Consider the following 17519-nt stretch of genomic DNA (forward strand, 5'->3'; position numbering starts at 1 on the left):
TATGGCTCAGTGATAGAGCACCTGCCTGGCATGTGTGAGGCAGTGGTTCAGTCCTCAGTACCACAAATATAAAGAAAGAAAGCTATTGTGTCTACCTATAATTACAAAGAAAAAAAGTTTTTTTTTCTTTATCTTTACTGAAGTAGATTTTTTAAATGGTGACATCTTTTTTTTTTTTTTTAATATTTATTTTCTAGTTCTCAGCGGACACAACATCTTTGTTGGTATGTGGTGCTGAGGATCGAACCCGGGCCGCATGCATGCCAGGCAAGCGCGCTACCGCTTGAGCCACATCCCCAGCCCGTGACATCTTACTAAATAATGTTTTTCTATTCTGTTTTTCCTCCTGACATGGAGGAAGACTATGTCACTGTCCTCTACTCTGCCTCAACAATTAGTCTTTAATAGATATTTTTATGTGTGTTCCAGTAACTACAGCTTTTTGAAATCTAAGATATATAACCAGTGGTGAATGTATTTTAAGTGTTTCCAGTTGAAAACACCAATAAAATTAAACTTAAATGTTATTATGATTTAGGCTGAGTCCTTGAAACATAGTCCTTGGAAATTGCATTTAGACTTATAAATTATAAGTAATTATAAATAAATTCTGGTGAATACATTTGAATGTAATGAATTAAAATGCTTTATATTAAATCTACGTATTTGAGGCTTTTTATGGTAACATGTGACCACTGGACCTACTTTTAGGCCTATCAGATGCGTCCATCAATTATTTTCTTTGATGAGATCGATGGTCTGGCTCCAGTTCGGTCAAGTAGGCAAGATCAAATTCACAGGTAAAAGTTTCTTGATGACATTTCTACTTTTCTTACTATATTCTGAGTTGAATTGATGTGATATGAGAAAGAGAATGTTAAATGATAAGGAACTTTACAGATCAATAATTTCCCTTTTTGGTAATAAAACCCTAATATATAGTACAAAGAAAGTAAACCTGTTCTGAGTGTCAGGGTGTTCTAATTACAGTATATAAGTCATAGCTACAAAAGATTTAACTCATGATATAGGCCAGTAAAATAAGGTGCATGAAGCGAGATTGGCTAGAGGTAAGATTCTGACTATGTTGGGAAATGTGGTTGAGTGTTGAGCACAAGAACACTTATTTTTAGCTCCAACCTAATTAGTCTGTAGTATTTGAGACTTGAGAAATAGATTTTCTTTCTTTAACTTTACATTAAAAAATTTAAACATCTTAAAATGTTGCCAATTAATTCAGCTGCTTTTAAGACACTGCCTGGGCCAAACAAAATATGTCTCAGGACATTATTACTTGTTCAAGATTCTAATACATCATTTTAAAGATGAGAAAACTGGACCTTTCCCCCCATGATTAGGTGCTTATCTAAAAGAATACTTTTCCTAAAGCCACGGCCCCACCTTGAATGTAAATTAGTCCCAATTTATTTTTAGTTTTTCAGAGCTTCTTTTCAAATGATCTCATGCTTAATTTGGGTTATCCTAAAGAACATATTGGCATATATTCAAATATGCCAGTGTTTTACATACATAATAGAGAAGATGAACAAGACATAGTAATGTGATTGATAGGTAGGTTTTGTCTTTTTCTTTTACTTTACTAACATCAAAAATATGTATTCTATTCTGATGGCCTTATACTTTCTTGATGATAGACAATTTCATTTATTGTTGAGTAGATTAAAATGTCTAATAGCATGTTAAAAATAGTTACCTGCCAAGTGCGCACTCAGTTGTACATGTCAATAATCCCAGCTACTTGGGAGGCTAGGGCTGGAGAATTGCAAGTTCAAGGAAAGCTTGGGCAGTTTAGTGAGACCCTGTCTCAAAATTAAAAAGGGGGCGGGAGGGCACTAGGATGTAGTTCAGTGGCAGAGTTCCCCTGGATTAAACCCCCCAGTACTGGAGGAAGGAAGTAGAATAAAGTTTTATCTATTCATGTCCTTTAGTAATCAATAAATCTTTTTATATATGATACATTTCATTATCAACCATACTATCTTCGTTGTGTTAATAGGAGAAACATTTTAAAATGCTACCATCATTTTACAATCAAGTAGATTGACTATGTACTATATTTTGGGACAGTTCTAAAGGAATTTTAGCAAGCAAAAACATGCTTTTTTTAGTTGTCGATGAACCTTTATTTCATTTATTTATGATGCTGAGTATCAAGCCCAGTGCCTCACATGTGCTAGGCAAGCATTCTATCACTGAGCTACAACCCTAGCCCAAAAACATGCTTTTAAGGGAAAATTTCTCATTTTAAGAGAAATTTAGTTGACATTTGCCGGTAAATTGATGGAACTAGAGACTCTTATGCTAATGAAATAAGCCAATCCCAAAAAACAAAAGCTGAATGTTCTCTCTGATATGTGGATGCTGACACGAAATTAGGAGTAGAGGGAGAGGGAATAGAAGTTTATTGGATTGGACAAAGGAGAATGAAGGGAAGGAAGGGGGATTAGAATAGGAAAGATAGTAGATTGAATTGGATATTACTTTCCTATGATCATATATGAATACGTGACTAAAGAAATGTCACATTATGTACAAAATGAAAGAATGGATTCCTAATTAGGATAAGTTATACTCCATGTATGTATAATACGTGAAAATACTGTCTGGCTGGGGTTGTGGCTCAGCGGTAGAGCGCTCGCTTAGCACATGTGAGACCCTGCATTCGATTCTCAGCACCACATAAAAAATAAATAAATAAAATAAAGAAATTGTATCAAACTACAACTAAAAAATAAAATATTAAAAAAATACTGTCAAATATATCTTTAAAAGAACAAATAAATTAAAAAAATTTTAAAGAAATTTAGTATACTTTTTTCATGAAGATTTAAAATATAGAGTAAATGTTTTGTTAAATTAAGCTTTTTTTTAGAATTTAGCACATTAAAGATGATTAAGTTATATTTTATATCTTAGTAATGATTTTGTAGAGTAACTCTACTTTGTAATTATGTGAATGTCATTAGAATGTAAGATCAGCCTAACAGAGAGAATACTTTAGACAGGGTCTTACTAAGTTGCCCAGACTGGTCTTAAGCTGCAATCCTCTTGTCTGCTTCCTGAGTAGTTGGTTAGGGGTATGCACACCATGCCAGGCATAAGATGAACTCTTTAAAAAAATATTTCTAGCTGTAAGTATACACAATACCTTTGTTTATTTACCTTTTCAGTTAGTTGTACATGAGTATAGAATGCATTTTTACGCATTGTACATAAATGGAGCACAACTTCTTCCTCTGGCTGAATGTGGTGTAGTGTAATCATACATGTATATAGGATAATGATATCTATCTCATTCCACTGTCCTTCTCTTCCCCATACCCCCTCCCTTCCCCTCATTCCCCTCTGCACAATCCCAAGTTTTATTTATTTTTATGTGGTGCTGAGGATCAAACCCAGCGCCTCACACAAGCTGGGTAAGCACTATAGCACTGAGTTATAACCACAGCCCAAGATAAGCATTTTTTAATAAAAAGGAGGCCTAGAAGCAATCACAGTCCAGTATCAATTAAGTATCTCTAAATACTAGGACTCAGAAGAGGTAGCAGATTACAGTACTGAACCAGGAAATAACCAAGACAAACCTAGAACATCTTGTAATCCCTAAAAGCAAGAAAACAATTGAAGAATATTTAGATCATATAAGAATGATGTAGTAATCAATTTTATAGGGTCTCTAATTTGCCAAACATGGGACAATTTGAGTATCAAAAGTAGTAACTATGGGCTGGGTTGTGGCTCATTGGCAGAGTGCTTGCCTCCCACATGTGAGGCACTGGGTTCGATTCTCAGCACTACATATAAATATAAATAAAAGTCCATCAACAACTTAAAAAATATTTTAAAAATAACTATAACAGATTGAAACACATCAACTACAGAAAATCATTAATTTTTAATGATCAATTTTCCTCTGAAAATTGATAAAGGTAAACATTTCTTTTTCCTGTCCTGTGTAGATCATAATTCAAGATAATTTAATAGTTAGCAAAGTAACAAGTTTTTTTAATAGGAAAGTCACAGCTAATAAATGGGAAAGGAATAATTAAATTAGAAAATCATCATTTTGCTGCTTATTATAAAATAGTGCATTCAGACCTGTGATTTTTAACTAGGGGGAATCTTTTTTTTCTTCCCTTTCTAAAGAACAAATGTCTGGAGACATTTTTTTTATTGTCATAGTTGGTTGGGGTTGATTACTAGCATCTAGTAGCTAAAGACCAAAGATGCTGTTAAAAATTCTACAGTTTGGGGCTGGAGTTGTGGCTCAGTGGTAGAGCGCTTGCCTCACACATGCAAGACCCTGGGTTTGAGCCTCAGCACCACATAAAAATACATAACTGAAATAAAAGTATTGTGTTCAGCTATAACTAAAAAATAAATTTAAAAAAAATTCTACAGTTTACAGAACAGCTCTCCATAGCTAATAATTTTGTGGCTGAAAATGTCAGTAGTACTAAGGTTGAGAAATCTTGATCTACACAATAATTATTAACTGCTAGAAGGATAATAATTGATAAAAAAAAGTTGCTAGGAAAAATTATGTTGGATAGAGGAAGCTAGTAACAACTCATCTAATATCAAATTCACTGGTTGATCATAGGTGGGAAGCTGGTATCATGTGCCTCCCACAGTGATTTGATAGAAATCACATGGAATCTTCCTATGAAATATATGTTCTCACATACAGTTTAACCTCAATGTATTAATCTTCCAAATATAACTATACAGTTTACAAAAATTATGAAAATCAAAAAGACAAGTTAAATGACCCCTTCAGGAAGCAATTAGCCCAATCTAGAATTTGGGAAGGAAATTCTGCAAGACACATGACCTGGTGTCTTCAACAACTAAATGTCTTAGAGGGGAAAAAAGGTGAGGGGTATAATGGAAACTATTAAGGATTTGAGGGTCTAATAATGGAATGTTTATAGATCCTGTGTTAAATAAATCAAAAAGAAGAAGATACTTAGGAGGGGCTGAGGTAGATCAGTGGTACTTTCCTAACGTTCACCTGGCCTTGGATTTCCCCAGCACCACAAAAAAAGAGATACTTAACTGAGATAATTCGAGAAAATTGAATATTAGATGATATTAAAGAATTATTGTCATTTAATTTTAGGGTAATGATATTGTGGGGTGTTTTAAGTTTTTATCTCTTGGTGGGGTTTTTTTTTGTGTGTGTTTTGTTTGCAACACTGGGGATCAAACTCAGTGGGCTCTACTACAAGCTACATTGCCAACCCTTTTTATATTTTATTTTGAGACATATCCAGACTGGCCTCGAACTTGGGATCCTCCTACCTCACTCAGCCTCCTGAGTTATTGAAATTATAGGCATGCAGCCGGCAGATATTTTTTTCTTTTTTAAAAACTCTTAGGTGGAGATAAGGAATACTGGTGGTTATTGTTCATGCTGGAAGGTGAAGATATGGCAATTATTGTGTTAACATTTTTTTATGCTTTTTTTCTATATTCTCCTTTATTTTGGTGTCTTTTGATCACGTGTGTGTGTGTAAAAGGGTATGTTTTTAGATAATATTTGTTCTGCATGGAATAACTAGTACTCTCAAGTTCTTTGGTGAAATTAGGCTTCATGAAATGACTTCTAGGATTCATTTGTAGTGCTCTAAAGACCATCTGTTTTCTATTAATTTCAGTTCCTTTGTGCCATTTATTATGTTATTTTACAGGTATAGCTCAGTTGGTATAGTGCTTGCCTTGCATGTATAAGGCCCTGGGTTCAATCCCCATCACCCCTGCCCCACAAAAAAAAAAAAAAAAGAAAGAAAGAAAGAAAAGAAAAAAGTAACTAGGTGCCCTGTGAAAATTTGAAATTTGTTACTGTTTAATGCATTAAGTCTTATCAAAAGAAGAAATATTATTGAACGAATATATTCTGTGTTCATAGTATTGATACCTTCTCTCTTATTTTTAAATTTAGTTCAATTGTTTCCACCCTGCTAGCTCTTATGGATGGTTTGGACAGCAGAGGAGAAATTGTAGTCATTGGTGCTACCAACAGACTAGATTCCATAGACCCAGCTTTACGAAGACCTGGTCGCTTTGACAGAGAATTTCTTTTTAGCCTACCTGATAAAGATGTAAGAGTTTAAGTCACTCAAATTTTGACAAAATATGTTGCTTTTTAACTGTTGACAAGTTCTGATACAGTAAAAATCTGAAGGTTCCTGAGTTGCATATCATGATATTATCAAATGATATTTTAAAAGAACTCAAGTGGGGATAATTTTTTATTCTTTTAAGTATAACGTGGACCCTCTAAAATTCTTATTAAAATTTTTTAAATTTAGGGCTGGGAATGTAGCTCAGTTGGTAGAGTGCTTGCTTTGCATTCACAAGGCCCTGGGTTCAGTCCTCAGCACCAATAAATAAATAAGCAAACAAATAAATAATTTTCAGTTTAGCATCACCTTTGGGTGTGGTTTTGTTTCATTGGCTTAATGAGCTGTTGTCTTTACTTAATTCATTAACCTTGGCTTTTTCTGGAACATTATCATATAATTGGAATCCTAGCCAGTTATTTGAAAGCCACTGAAAGCTTTTAAGACCACATAAGAAAATATGGGTAGAGCTCTCGGTACTCTCAAAGACAGTTCTTAATGTGTACTACGGTGAACAATACTTTGGTACTTAATTTCTCTCATTTACATTTGTGATGACTATAACTTGGGCACTATGTATGCCTATCTGTTTAACAAAGAAACTGATTTCTTAAACTCTTAAAAATGCATCTTTTTTCTCACTTTCACTGTTTCATATATCTGTTTATACCAAGTAGTGATTGCTTTAAAGTTTTTAATAAGTAAAAGGGGATTTAGATTGAAATTATTTTAACCTGAATAGCAATTCATTATTATTTTTGTAGATAATTAAACTATTCTTATTCATAGGCTCGAAAAGAGATTCTAAAGATTCACACAAGGGATTGGAATCCCAAACCACTGGACGTATTTCTAGAAGAATTAGCAGAAAACTGTGTTGGTAAACATTGTTTTAAGCTGTTACAAGAAATGTTACATTCATTAAAAGGATGGAACAAGTTGTGGTCTTGCAAAGTTATATTTTTAAAAAACAAAGTTGTGTTTGTTCCTCATCTCTCATTTGTGGCATGTTTTCATCTCTAAGGTCCTGAATGATACTTCACAAATGGACCTTGGGGAAGTTTGAGAGTGAAGTTGACAATAATAATAGCTGCCCTTTACTGACCATTTACATTTTCTGTTCATCCTGTTAAGCACGCACTCGCATGTGCGCGCTCTCTCTCTCTCTCTTTCTCTCATCTCCACACACATTGTATATTTTTATATATATATAATTTTATGTAATTTCCACATTAGTCCTGTGAATAAAGAAGTATTGTCTTCATTTTACAGATGAAAAGTATTTGCAGAGCATGATTCGTCAAAGATCACACAGCTAGTAAATAATAAAAGTAGAATTTGAACCTAGTCTGATTTTAAGATTCTTTCTCTTAACTCTTAGCTTTACTTAGTGCATGTATATTTCACTCAGAAGTTGATTGATTTGTTTGGTTATTACCGCCATATAAGGTCACTGCATGAATGAGCAATTTTAGTCTTATTACTCTTAAATAGTTTGCTGGTATATGCCTAGCCTGATTTTTAATTTTCTTTTAATCATGACCGTGCTAATAGAGTTTTGAGTTTGTTTGCTTTCTTGCTTGTTTGTTTATTTTTTCTTGATTGTTTTGAATAGGATACTGTGGTGCAGATATTAAGTCAGTATGTGCTGAAGCTGCTTTATGTGCTCTAAGACGACGCTACCCACAGATTTATACCACTAGTGAGAAGCTGCAGTTGGATCTCTCTTCCATTAATATCTCAGCTAAGGATTTTGAGGTAGCTATGCAAAAGATGATACCAGCCTCCCAGAGAGCTGTGACATCACCTGGACAGGCACTGTCTGCCATTGTGAAACCACTCCTTCAAAGTACTGTTCAAAAGATCTTAGAAGCCCTACAGAGAGTATTTCCACATGTGGACATGAGAACAAATAAAGCATTAGATTCAGGTATAAAACTTGGTTGACCATTAAAAGTTAGTGTTCATAATCAGTAAAATTAATGTATTTCGTACATCCCATAAATGTCTCTTTGTAAGAGTCTTGAAAAAAATTTGTTTGAACTTTACCTATTTGAAGAAAATTTACTTCACAGATTAACATATTTTAAGTTTATAGTGCATTTTTATTTTTTTGTGTTCATAACTACACAACTAAAAGATTTCCTTGAAGTTATGCTGATTTACTAACTGTAGCATTATGTAGTGAAAATTTACTAACATCCAGGTTTTTTGTTTTATAGATATTTCTTGTCCTCTGCTAGAAAGTGACTTGGCATACAGTGATGATGACATTCCATCAGTATATGAAAATGGACTTTCTCAAAAATCTAATAAGGCAAAAGAAAATTTTAATTTTCTACATTTGAATAGGTATATTTTCCTTTCAAGTCAATATTTTTATATGAATTCTCTAAAAATAAGTTAGATTTAGTTGACAAAAGATACTAACTAGTCTGTTTTTTATTTAAGTTAAAATATCAGAAGTTTTTTTGTTGCTACCTCTGTCACTATATTCCTAAAAATCTATGATTTGGTTGTTATCAGAAACTGTGTGAAGCATGTACCTGAGATTGGACATATAGGCAACACTTGTGAAAGTTTATAATTGGTATATTGGGGGAAATATTTAAACTTTTTTTTTTTTCTGAAACACAGCTTATTAATCATTCTTTCAGAAATGCTTGTTACCAACCTATGTCTTTTCGACCAAGAATACTGATAGTGGGAGAACCAGGATTTGGGCAGGGTTCTCACTTAGCACCAGCTGTCATCCATGCTTTGGAAAAATTTACTGTATATACATTAGATATTCCTGTTCTTTTTGGAGTCAGTGCTACATCCCCTGAAGAAACATGTGCACAGGTAATTTGTTGTTGCTCAAGCAAATAAGCTATAAAGACAAAGCAGTCTTCTAGAAACAAAATTTAGAATTACTCATTCTTTTTGCTTTGTGGGGTTTCTTTTTTCTTTTCTTTTTTTTTTTTTAAAGAGAGAGAGATTTTTTAAAATATTTTTTTTAAGTCTCAGCGGACACAACCTCTTTGTTTGTATGTGGTGCTGAGGATTGAACCCGGGCCGCACGCATGCCATGCGAGCATGCCACCGCTTGAGCCACATCCCCAGCCCGGGTTTCTTTTTTCTTTTTCATCTCTCTGATTTCTATCTTTATGTTTATGAAATAAAATTGTGCCTGTTGCTCAGTTATTACAGAATATAGGTTTAAATATCAGTTTTACCATTTATTATCTTTGTGATCTTAGAAAAGTAATTAGCTCTTTTTGCCTTGTTTTCCCCATTTGGAGAATGAAACTTCAATTAATATTGTGAAAATAAAATAATTACAAAATATTGGGCTGGGGATGTGGCTCAAGCGGTAGTGCGCTCGCCTGGCATGCATGCGGCCCGGGTTCGATCCTCAGCACCACATACCAACAAAGATGTTGTGTCCACCGAGAACTAAAAAATAAATATTAAAAAAAAATTCTATCTCTCTCTCTCCCCTCTCTCACTCTCTCTTAAAAAAAAATAAAATAATTACAAAATATTAAAAACAATGACTGTTTCTTAGTAAGTTCTTCTATTCTGAAGTTTTTGCTATTTTTATTTATTCATTGTTTAAATATTTTTTTAGTTGTAGATGGACATAATCTTTATTTTTATTTATTTTTATGTGGTGCTGAGGATTGAACCCAGGGCCTCACACCTGCTAGGCAAGTGCTCTGCCACTGAGCTACAGCCTCAGCCCCTATATTTAACTTTTTAATATAAAAGTATTTTATGTTGTGGGGCACAGTGGTACTCACACTCTGAAGGCTGAGGCAGAAGGATTACAACTTCCAGACCTGACTTGACAACTTAAGGAGACCCTGTCTCAAAAACTAAAAAGGGCAAGGAAAGGAAAAGGGATGAGAGGAAGCAGGGAGAGTACTAGGGACTGAATTATAACAAATTATATTCCATGCTTTTGTAATTAAGTCAAAATTAATTCTGTTGTCATGTATACCTAAAAAGAATCAATTAAAAAAACAGATAAAATATAGGAAATATGCATGTGGATGAGAATAAAAGGGTGGAATCTGGGGGTATACCTCAGTATATCCTGTACTCAACCCCTGTGCTGAATCCGTAATGAGGTGTGGTATTTTATATTCTTTGTTTAACCTTCATTACCATAAGAGAAAAGACTTAAAAGATATCTTGCTGTTTTATAGTTGTTTGAAGCAATTGTTTCCAAAATATGAGACTTTTTTTGTAAAATACTTAGAAACAAGATTGTAAGATTTAGGAGATGAAGCATTTTAAAAACTTTGAGTTTTTATTTGCTGATTCTGGGAAGTTTAACATTGTTTCAGGCTAATGGAGCTAGCATTGCTAATGTGCCAACTCTCATACTGAATATAATTTTTCTCCTATTAGATGATTCGTGAAGCTAAGAGAACAGCACCAAGTATAGTATATGTACCACATATTCACCTGTGGTGGGAAATAGTTGGACCAACACTTAAAGCCACATTTACCACATTATTACAGAATATTCCTTCATTTGCTCCAGTTTTACTGCTTGCAACTTCTGACAAATCCCATTCTGCTCTACCAGAAGAGGTAATTTGGGGAAAAGAATTATCCTTTAAAAGAGAGTTGTTTGTACCAAATAACAATTTATTGTAAAATTCCAAGTGCTATAGAAGTAAATGAAATGATAAGAAAAAATTTTCTGTTTGGCCTCTGTGCTAATAGGATGGAATGGTATATGTGTGTAATAAGGAAACATTATAAATTTGTTCTCTTACAAAAATGATGTTACATGATCATAATACTCTGCTTTATTCATCTATCAGTATAGTTTTTATATTTAATACTTAAGCCTTTCTCTTACTGCCCCCCCCTCCCCGCCCATAGCAGGGATTGAACCCAGGGCCTTTTCATACTAAGCTAGACAAGTGTTCTATCACTGAGCTACACCCCCGGTCCTTTTTTATTTTTATTTACTTTTTTTTTTGTAGTTGTAGTCAGACAGAACGACTTTATTTTACTTATTTTTATTTGGTGCTAAGGATTGAACCCAGTGCGTCACCCATGCTAGAGAAGTGCTCTGCCACTGAGCTACAGCCCCAGCCTCCTTTTTTTTCTTACCCTCTTTTAGGGTTTGTTTGTTTGTTTGTTTGTTTGTTTGTTTGTTTGTTTGGTGGTGGTGGTAGAAATCATACCCAGAGCCTCACACATGCCAAACACTCAGCTGCTGAGTTACATGCCTAATCTTGAGTTTTATTTATTTGGTACCAGCGATTGAACTCAGGGGCACTCAACCACTGAGCCAAATCCCCAGCCCTATTTTGTATTTTATTTAGAGACAGGGTCTCACTGAGTTACTTAGCACCTTTGCTATTGCTGACGCTGGCTTTGAAATCGCAATACTCCTATTTAAGACTCCCGATCCATGCATCACCGCGCCTGACAGGTTTTATTTTAAGATCAGGTCTTGCTACATCCCAGACTGGACTTGAACTTGTGATCCTGCTGCCTCAGCCTCCTTATAACTGGGATTATGGGGCTGGACACAATGAGTAGCGCACATCTGTAATCATAGCTAAGGCAGGAGGATCATAAATTCAAAGCATACCTCAACAATTCAGCCAGGCCCTAAGCAACTTAGTGAGAGCCTGTCTCAAAAAAATTAAAAGGGCTGGAGCTGGGGCTCAGTGATAGAGTGCTCGCCTGGCATGCATGAGGCACTGGTTTTGATCCTCAGCATCATGTAAAAATAACAAAATAAAGGTATTTTGTCCACCTAAAACTAAAATATATATGTGTATGTATACATAAAAATAAAAAGGGCTGAGATATATCTCAGTGGGTAAAAAGTATCCCTGGGTTAAATCCCTTGTCCGTCCTCTACCGGCAAAAAAGCTGCATAGCTTTTTCATTTTCTTGATGTACTATGGCATATTAATCTAGATTCCTGTTGATAGGTATTTTGACTAATATCTGGGGGTTTTTTAATTTAACTTTGGGTGAATGTTCTTGCATTTTAATTTGCATGAGCATTACTATGTGGGATTTTGTTTGTTTGTTTTTAGCATCAATTCCTAGAAATGGAATAATTATGGCTAAGTGAAAGTATTTACACTTAAAATTTTTTACAGTACCAAATTATCCTCCATGTATATGCCAATTGGAACACTCACATAGTGAACAAAATACATGATTTTTCTGCCTGGAATATTCTCCTATTTGCATGATATGATCCTTTATTTTTCTCAGGTCTCTGCTTAAATATCATCTCTGAAATCTCTGAAGTCTTCCTTGATCAGGCTTCCTCAATTATAGTAATAGTTTCTCTGCATATTATTCACTTTTCTATTTCGCTGCTTTATTTTTATCCTTATCTGCCATTAAATTTTAATCTGTATGACTATCCTACTAGACATTACAGCACATTTAGGTCAGGGACTTTTTTCTACCTGAATATCTACAGAGCATATAATATGTTATATGCTATAATATATAATATATAATATGTTATAGGTGTCTGTATTTATTTTTAAGTAATGCTAGCATTTTCCTCTTTTTTGTTATTTATTTATATTTAAAAATGGAACTCATTGTGTTGCCCAGGTAAGCCCCAAACTTGGTTCAAACGATCCTCCTGTCTCAGCCTCCCAGATAGCTGGAACTATGGGCATGTGCCACCATGCCTGGCTTGTATTTTTTTTCTTCTTTAATGAATTTACTAAGTATTTTTTTCCATTCCTTTGACAAAATTGGTTTGCATGGTGTTTAAAACATTAGAATAAAGATAAATTCACATACTTGGTAATTTCTCATCATCTCAAGTAGAAACCATACCTTTTAAAGTCCTCATTCCTTCCTTTCTGTACCCCTGGTAACTTGTTATACTTTCTGCCTCTACTTTTCTCATACTTTATTTATTCTAGGTAGTTTATATAAGTAGAATATCAAATACAATATTTATCTGTTTCTGTCTTAATTCACTTAGTATAATGTTTTCAAGGTTTGTCTATGTTGTACCATGTGTCCAAATTATTAAGGATGAATAATTTACATTGTATATGTTCTGTTATACCATTTATCTGATGGTGGATATTATGGGTTATCTCCACCTCTTGGTTTTACAGATGATAATGCTCTTATGATTATTGGTGTACAGCTGTCTGTTGAAATATATATATATCCCTAGGGGAATTGTTGGGTCATATCATAATTCTGTTTTAACTGTATGAGAAAGTATCATATTCTTCTCCATAGTGGTTATACCATTTGTATCCTTCAATACATAAGGTTTTTAGTTTCCATGTCCTCACCAACACTTGTTATTTTTTAGCCTTTATTCTTAGTAAACAACCACTCAATTCTTAGTTCTCACTTTGAGTTGTGAAAGTAAATTAATTGATTTCACTAGAACTTTTAAAATATTATCATGTCAGTTTCTATATAAATTGTAGTTTGGATTCTTGAATTTTAAAGAAGATCCTGTGTTTCTTAGTTCCTAATCTGTTGCAAACACGGTTTATACATAAATTCAGTATAATTGGAACGACTTGTTTTAAAAAATCATTTTTATATTTAAGTTTTAACTAAAATGGGTGTTAAACAATCATTATGTGCATTGTATATGGTGCATATATGTATATTTTGTATATATTGCGTTTATTTTCTTTTTAAGGTGCAAGAATTATTTATCCATGATTATGGAGAGATTTTTAATGTCCAGTTACCAGGTAAAGAAGAACGGACAGCATTTTTTGAAGATTTAATCTTAAAACAAGCTGCTAAGCCTCCTATATCAAAAAAGAAAGCAGGTTAGAGTTAATTTATAATTTTGAGAAAGTGGGAATAAAATATCAATTAATGGTCATTGATGTCTGTCTAATAGCTCAAGCTCAAAATCTCAGTCATGAAATTGATGGATCTACTGCTTAAAAACCTATTTTTAGCCAGGTGAGGTGGCACACACCTGTAATCCCAGCCACTTGAGAGGCTGAGGCAGGAGGATCTCAAATTCAAAGCCAGCCTCAGCAAAAACAAGGTTCTAAGCAACAGACCCTGTCTCTAAATAAAATACAAAGTAGGGCTGGGGATGTGGCTCTGTGGTCAAGTGCCCCTGAGTTCAATTCCTGGTAGCAAAAATGCTAAAATGAACTACCTGCTAAAATGAACTAAAGTTCTTAAGCCTCCAAGGTGTTCCATAGTATATACACCCCTGTCTGCTTCAAAGTTCATTTCTGGTACTAATGTTCCTCCCCACATATACCACTACCTCTTCTTGTTATAAAATATCTTGTCTTGAAACTATACACAAAATATATTCCTGCCTATTCAATATTTCACTCATGCTTAATGTTAGTAATGCTTCTGTCTCATTTCAGTCTAAAGAGCTACATGTTGTTGTTATTAGACCTTCCCTAATTTATCTAGGCAAAATTAATTGTTCTTTTTTTATACCACTTTTTTTATACCACTAATACAACATTACAATAATGTAATTATGTCTCTTACTTCTTTAATAAATTGCCAGCTTATTGGGGGCAAATCTTTTTTTTTTAAATCCCAAGTATTCATTGTTTACCTGTTTAAACTTTTGTTATATATGAAATATATTTCATAAGTTCAAAATTTAACTTATTAATATTAGAAGCTAATCAGGTTTTCTTATAGTTATAATATTATTCTTGGGAAATAATGCATTTTCAAAGTTCATTTAACAGCCTCTTAAATTATCTTCAAATGGAACAGAGATAATGACTTACAAATTAGCATTGCAAATTACCAGTTATTCTAAAGAAGATATAGTAGAGATTATGGCATACTTTTGTATTCCAAATTCCTAGATTTCTGACAGATGTAAGAAAGATAACTCCCCAAAGCCTGGCACCACTTTCACTGAATCATTTGTCACCATCAATATTATAAAGGAGTAGTAACTAAAATCTTCCATTCCTGTGAAGTTTTGCAGGCCTTGGAGGTACTCCCAGTAGCACCACCACCTGAGCCAAGACCATTGACAGCAGATGAAGTGAAACGACTTGAAGAACAAGAAGAAGATACATTTAGAGAACTGAGAATTTTCTTAAGAAACGTCACACATAGGCTTGCTATTGATAAACGATTCCGAGTATTTACTAAGCCTGTTGACCCTGATGAGGTATTAGTTGGATCTTTGGACCAAATGTTTTCTACTCTATAATGCTTCATTGTGTGGCATTCATTTAGTCTCCTGCTACACCCTGTACTTGTCATCTCTATGTGGAAACATGTACTAAGTATTATAAGCACAGAGACTTTAAAGGGCTGTTATACATTTTTCTGCAGAAAACAGGCAGTTAACTTTTTTCATCCAACCCAAATGTTCTGAAAACAATTTGAAAAATGTCTTAATGCCAATGATTGCTGTGACCTACAAGGGTGAAAGTGAACTGAAGAGTGAGATCTTAAGTTGTCATTGAAGTATGAATGATGGTTGGATGAATAAAGAGGTATAGGGTGTTACTGGGGAATACCATTGCCTGAGAATAGGAGTAAGTACAAACACAAACAGCCTTAGAGTCACAGGTTTCATCACATTAGTGTATTATTCTTATGTCTTATTTTCTGTCCCCTGTATCACCTTGCTGAGAAAACTCTGTTTAGAGTTAATTTAGTGATTTCTTCATTTGCTTGAATTTTAGGTTCCTGATTATATCACAGTAATTAAGCAACCAATGGACCTTTCATCTGTAATCAGTAAAATCGATCTACACAAGTATCTGACCGTGAAGGACTATTTGAGAGATATTGATTTAATCTGTAGTAATGCTTTAGAATATAATCCAGATAGAGATCCTGGAGGTGAGCATTAGTGAATTCTTTTTAAGAGGGTGGTATGGGGGCTACTAACAGTTACCAAGAGTTGTCAGGTGCTATTTATATTTGTATTTTATTTATTTACTTATTTGGTTTTTGGTACTGGGAATTGAACCCAGGTGTGTTAAATTGCTGAGGCTGGCTTTGAACTTGGGATCCTCCTTCCTTCACCTCCCGAGCTGCCACTATATTATAAATTTTTTACATTCACAATGCCATTTAATCCTCACCATAAATTTATACCATTCTATAATTGAAGAAGGTGAGGTTTAGAAAGGTTAAAAACATTGCTCAAGGTCACAACTGCCAGAAAGAGCAGATATAGATTGAGGGAGTTTCTTTGCTGTGCTGGGGATTGACTAGGGCTTTGTGCCTGCTAGGCAAACATTTTACCACTGAACTATATCCCCAGCCCCCCACACAGAATTTGAATGCACTTAATAATTACCTGCTATACAAAATTACCTGAGAGTATACAAAATTGCCTTTTTATTTTTTGCATCAGTTTTCTTTCTCAAAGTAGAAAAATACTTTAAAATAGATTTCAAAATATCTTTTTAAAGCTCTTTTAATTTTTATTTGAAAAGTAGCATGGTATAATACTTATTGACAGTAATATTTTTAAAAATCTAAGTCCCATGTTTTCTTTATCCAAATATGGATCTGTCAATACTGTAGATGTCTGTCAGAATTCTAATTGGTGCTCATAATAAATTCTTTGGTACAGGAAACTACTAATAATTCCCTATATAATTGGAAAGCTCACTCTTCTTCCTCTTCCAATCATCTACCCTGCCATCCTTAGGCTTTTCCTTGTAGTTCAGATCTTGGAGGTAAGTAGTGGGGAACGAGCTAGCAAGCTGGGAAACCCCCAATTGTAGGAAGAAGTTACGCTGGAGGTGGGGGGGCTTTTCTCTTTCACTGCAGTCATATTGCTGCTGCTTTTGCGTCTCTTGTGGCACTCTAAAAATTATTTTAGACCAGTATTGTTCAAACTTTAGTGGACATCACAGTCTGCTAAACGACTTCTTAACATACAGATTGATGGGTACCTTCACCTGGGTGGTTTTTGATTGTTTAAGTATGTATAGGATATGGGCCTAAGTGTTTGCATTTCTAACAAGTTACAATGTGATGATGATGATGATGGGTCCAGAAACCATAATTTGGGAAGCACTGCACAGACTGCCCTTTTTTCAGGCCCAAAAGCCACATTAGAAGGCTGAGACAATATTCTTTATAATGTTATTCCTATCATTCATAAAGGGAATAGTGTAGCCTATTGCCCTGGGAGAAATTTTGATCCTGGCAGTTCAAGTCAAGTACCTTGTATTCTGCTTTCTGCCTTCTGCCTCAAAGCTTAGTCAAGTTTATGGTGCTTATACTCTGAGCTTAGAATGTTTCAGTGTTTCCTGAGTTAGAGTTGCTATTTCATTGTTTATTTAGTTTCTCTGTCCTGTAGTAACATCCTCTGTATCTCTGCCAAATTTCTTTCACATTCCTGGTTCACAAATGATACTGACAGTCTTC

At 34.3% G+C, this 17519-nt stretch overlaps 1 protein-coding gene across 1 annotated transcript in view; it reads left to right on the forward strand.

The window, feature by feature from the left end:
• Atad2 (ATPase family AAA domain containing 2) overlaps nt 1-17519 on the forward strand; it is a 60748-nt gene that overhangs the window by 33966 nt on the left and 9263 nt on the right. The window contains exons 13-22 of the mRNA XM_026407625.2: nt 712-800; nt 5966-6125; nt 6936-7026; nt 7762-8076; nt 8369-8498; nt 8804-8990; nt 10545-10730; nt 13813-13948; nt 15095-15291; nt 15815-15974. Coding sequence (XP_026263410.1) covers nt 712-800; nt 5966-6125; nt 6936-7026; nt 7762-8076; nt 8369-8498; nt 8804-8990; nt 10545-10730; nt 13813-13948; nt 15095-15291; nt 15815-15974 — 1651 coding nt within the window. The remainder of the gene's footprint in view (nt 1-711; nt 801-5965; nt 6126-6935; nt 7027-7761; nt 8077-8368; nt 8499-8803; nt 8991-10544; nt 10731-13812; nt 13949-15094; nt 15292-15814; nt 15975-17519) is intronic.

This window comes from Urocitellus parryii, chromosome 7, assembly GCF_045843805.1.
Source record: "Urocitellus parryii isolate mUroPar1 chromosome 7, mUroPar1.hap1, whole genome shotgun sequence".
Taxonomy (NCBI): Eukaryota; Metazoa; Chordata; class Mammalia; order Rodentia; family Sciuridae; genus Urocitellus; species Urocitellus parryii.